The 3,884-nt window shown below is 47.3% G+C and overlaps 1 protein-coding gene across 1 annotated transcript in view; it reads right to left on the bottom strand.

Moving 5' to 3' along the window:
• The window catches only part of CSRNP1 (cysteine-serine-rich nuclear protein 1), a 5,583-nt gene extending 2,210 nt beyond the window's left edge, over positions 1 to 3,373 (bottom strand). The window contains exons 1-3 of the mRNA XM_009702202.1: positions 3,202 to 3,373; positions 575 to 834; positions 6 to 206 (exon numbers count right to left, since the gene is read on the bottom strand). Of these exons, the coding sequence (XP_009700504.1) occupies positions 6 to 206; positions 575 to 834; positions 3,202 to 3,373 (633 nt within the window). The remainder of the gene's footprint in view (positions 1 to 5; positions 207 to 574; positions 835 to 3,201) is intronic.
• Between the last annotated feature and the right edge of the window lie 511 nt (positions 3,374 to 3,884).

The following is a 3,884-nucleotide window of genomic DNA, read 5'->3' as shown; positions in this document are numbered from 1 at the left end:
ATGTTGTGCAGCTCCCGCTTCTCCTCCTTGTCAATCTTCTTCACCCCCACGGCTTTCAGCAGCGCACGTCTCTTCTTGGCAGGGTAGGGCTGGAGGAAGAAGCCATCCTCCAGGTCCACGTTGCTGACGTCGATGTCATCGTCGGAGATGTCTTCGATGGTGAGCTGGTTGGCCTCCTCCGATTCCTTCGTGCCATTCATGGTTAGCTAAGGGCAAAAAATGGGCAAAGCATTAGGGACCTGTTGGGGACACGGAGTCATCAGCATCCCAAGGTCAGGAGAAACAAGAAAGGAAAGATCTGCCACCCGTGGCAGCCGATCTGAGGACCAACATCTGTGTCAGGGCTCCCAAAGACCTGACAGACACCTGACGTGGAGTTCAATGTCTTTTCCATCGCTTCTCAAAGGTGGACAACTGAGCTGAAAATCCCACACCGAAGCCTCTGTTTTTTCGAGACCCAAACAGGGTTAAGGACTGATGCCCCCAGGTCTCAGAGAAGTTCCTACTAAAAACTGGCCATTAACTAACGACATCCACCAGCTCCTCACCAACCCAGCCCCATGCTCCTACTCACTTTCCATTTCAATGCTTCCAACTTCTCCTCTTTTAATTTCTCTTCGAGTTTCTCCCGACGAACATTTTCCTGCTCCTTTGAAAACTCCGCTAGTGTGAACTGCCGGGAGGAGCTGTGTTTGCTCACCATCCCCAGGGTACAGCCCCCGCGACTAGGCACGCTCGTGAACCCCTGGCAGCGTGGGAAGTAAAACACAGTGACCCGGTCAAACTCCACATTGTTCTTCTTTAGTCGCTTGGATTTCTTCAGGATAGACGTGGCTAAAAATGGGGGAAGGGGAAAAAAAAAAAAAGTGCACAAAGTCAGTCTGCCAAAGTCTGCCATCCTGCAGACAGGATAGAAATATTACAAACAGGCTATAAATATTACAAACAGGCAGGACTTGCAATTACTCTCTCAAAAGGGACACGATGGGACAGGGTTACAACATCACTTGATGGTTTCTGGTGTTTTAAGACCTAACACTTCAAAGATGGGATGAGGATGGAGAGGAAACTAAGCCAAGCTCTGATGCATCAGAGTCACCGATCAGATTCTCCCTAAGAAACGGCTGCTGCTTCTCCTTCCCGCTTGGCTTCCTCCAGGAAACAGACATTTGCTTATTCTTCACGTGCAGCAGAGCATAACGAACAAGCAAAAAAACATCCTACATGTCTGTCTTGCTCTAAACCCAAGCACCCTGCCCCACATTCAGGAGCTCATGGTCTGCTCCCGGGATGCCAGAGCACCAACACTCCAGCACTGCGTGGCTCCAGCTTTTGCGGCAGGGCAGAAAACAGCCAAACCGGCTGTTTTTCTGGTACTTCCTTTCACCATCCACTGGGAGGAACTATGAATCTATAGTTTATTCTCAGGAGACTCATTTGACAGCAGCTGCAAAGATGTTAATCTTTATGCAGGTGATCTCAGGGTAAACATGGCAATACATGACTCTGGTTTATCTTAAACTGCTGAAACATGCTACACACCATTTAAAGCGGAGCCTCTCCAGAGATACCTGGGTCTGCACATTTGCACGTGCAAACGTAGCAGATGGAGGTGGACTAATTAGCCAGGGCAGTTTCAGAGTCAATGACTTTCCACGAACGTAGCTGGCCATGGAAAGCAAAGTGAAATGCAGCAGTACTGGGTTACAGGGCTGCCTTGAGCACATCAGAAACAAGAGTCAGCTACGCACAAATTCGGTGGTGGGGTTTTTTGGTCCCATTCTCTGTTGGTGCGTAGATGTCTTGGTTGCCACCATAGAGAATATGGGAAAAAACAACCCAAAAAGGATGGGTGACTCCTGCAGAGCTGGGATCCGAGCCCCGCTCTTCAGATGGCAGAGCCGCAGGCAGCCCTACTGCGGGGAGCCAACCGAAAGGACTGCCGAAAACCCAAGGGGCTTGGCTGGCCCCGAAGGCTGGGAAAGTGCAAGGCCAGACAGTTAGCTGCACCCATGTTTCACAAGTCTCACTTGCCAAAATATAGCATTTCGGTTTCATATGAAAAAAAAAAAAAGTGTTCACCCAGCTGCGTCAGCAGCTTCTGCTAAATAGCTGGGGGTTTCACACTGGGCTCTGCAGTCGCTTTGATGCTATCTTTGCGCTGCACATTGCATTTTCATAATAACCTTGACTCAATCTTCTAAAACATTAGCTCTTTATCAAAAGGCAAGTTAACCACCGCGATCATCTATCGGCTAAGCTGCTGCACTTTGGCATTTGCTTCTCTCTCCCCACACCCCTCCTCTGAAATTGTTTTCCCATTCCTGACCCTTTTCCAATTGAGCCAGAGAATACAAAAAGTTCATTGTTTTGTCACAAAACCTGGGAAGACAAGCAAGAATGAGACTCTTTATTATTATAAGACTTCTAAAGCCTTTTCAGACCACTGCGTGTTTGTGTATGTCTGCTAAGTGGACCTTAACTGCTACATACAGTGGGTGTTCAGTATAATTTACTAGGTTGGACTGTTTCTCCTCCTTGAAGATGTTCCCCTATTGTATTTTTAATTCTTCCCTTTACATGGCAGATAAAGGATTTTACAACCTTGCCCTCTGCATGTTTTCCAAAAAGCTCTCAAAACTGATATTGCTGGGAAAACAAAATAGCATCTATCTGTACTAACAGTGGAGGCAATGTCAAACGTGTCGTGTTCTTTGGCAAAGTACCCAACTTATGTAGGAAACGAGTTCTGAAACAGTAATTACACTACTGGTTAATCATTTTTAAAAACCAGCGTCATGGGCCTTTGCTGTCTGTTTAGTTTTTGCCTATGGAATAGCTTGACAGGGGATTGAGGGATGGTGGGATTGTCCTACAGCACTGGCTTGGAGGCACCTGCGTGCCTCTGCACACCCAGGTCCTTGGGTTTCTATTCCTGGAAATTTGGACTTCAGCAAAAACTGTATAAAGGAATGATAAACGCTGGGAGGAAGGGCTGAGGAAGACTACTCTGAGGATGTTGGCCAATTATAAAAACAAGATAAATTGGTGTAATGACAGGGAGCTGGCATTACGGCTGCTTCCACCCATAAAAGTGTGCTCCAAGGGGGGGTCTGCATGGTGACGACCCACCAGCACGCTACAAAAAACCCACGCAGAAGCATGCCTGATCCTGGGAAAGGGGCTGCCGGAGATACTCACGGGTAAAGCTGGGCGTTAAGGCAGAGCTGGGCTTGGGCTCTCCACGGGAGTTCTCCTCATCTGACTCCCAGCCTGAGGATGCCGAGGAGGAGAGGGGGGAGCAGGAGGAGGAGGAGCAGTAGGTACTGTCATCCCCCAGCTCTTCATACTTCCTTTTCAATACTCCGCTCATGGTGACGCCGTATTTTTCATGTAACTGCAAAACAAAGGAGAAAAGCAAAATAAAGCGAGGGAAATACTGGCAGTTTCTGGGGATGAGCAGGATGGCTTTAATCCCCAGCAAGGCTTCTCCCCCAGGTCCACCTGGCCATGCAGGTGTGATTGATTGCCAAAAAGTGCTCTGCCCCCAAAAAAACATACCTTACTACCCTCGCTGTGCACACCTGCTGAATTTCTCTCCCATTTTACAATGCTGCAGAAAGACCGACTATCACAGACTACAAACTGTCCGGAAACCAATTCAATCAACACAAACGTTATCAAACAATAAGTATTACATTTTGCTTACTAATTCTTTTATGTTAACTCCTTAACCAGATCGCTTTTTATGCAGTTACAGCTTTAACGTCTTGCTAATTACAAAAATAAGCCAGTTTGCAGAGAACAATCTGTTGGCATGATTTACTTGCTACAGCCCCCTGGGGAAACAGACTTATTAAATGAAGCACTGAAATACAAATATA

The sequence above is a fragment of the Cariama cristata genome, unplaced genomic scaffold (genome assembly GCF_000690535.1).
Source record: "Cariama cristata isolate BGI_N322 unplaced genomic scaffold, ASM69053v1 scaffold29706, whole genome shotgun sequence".
NCBI classification, from domain to species: Eukaryota; Metazoa; Chordata; class Aves; order Cariamiformes; family Cariamidae; genus Cariama; species Cariama cristata.
Note: the sequence above shows the minus strand (reverse complement) of the source record. Positions and strands in the feature narration are given on the sequence as shown.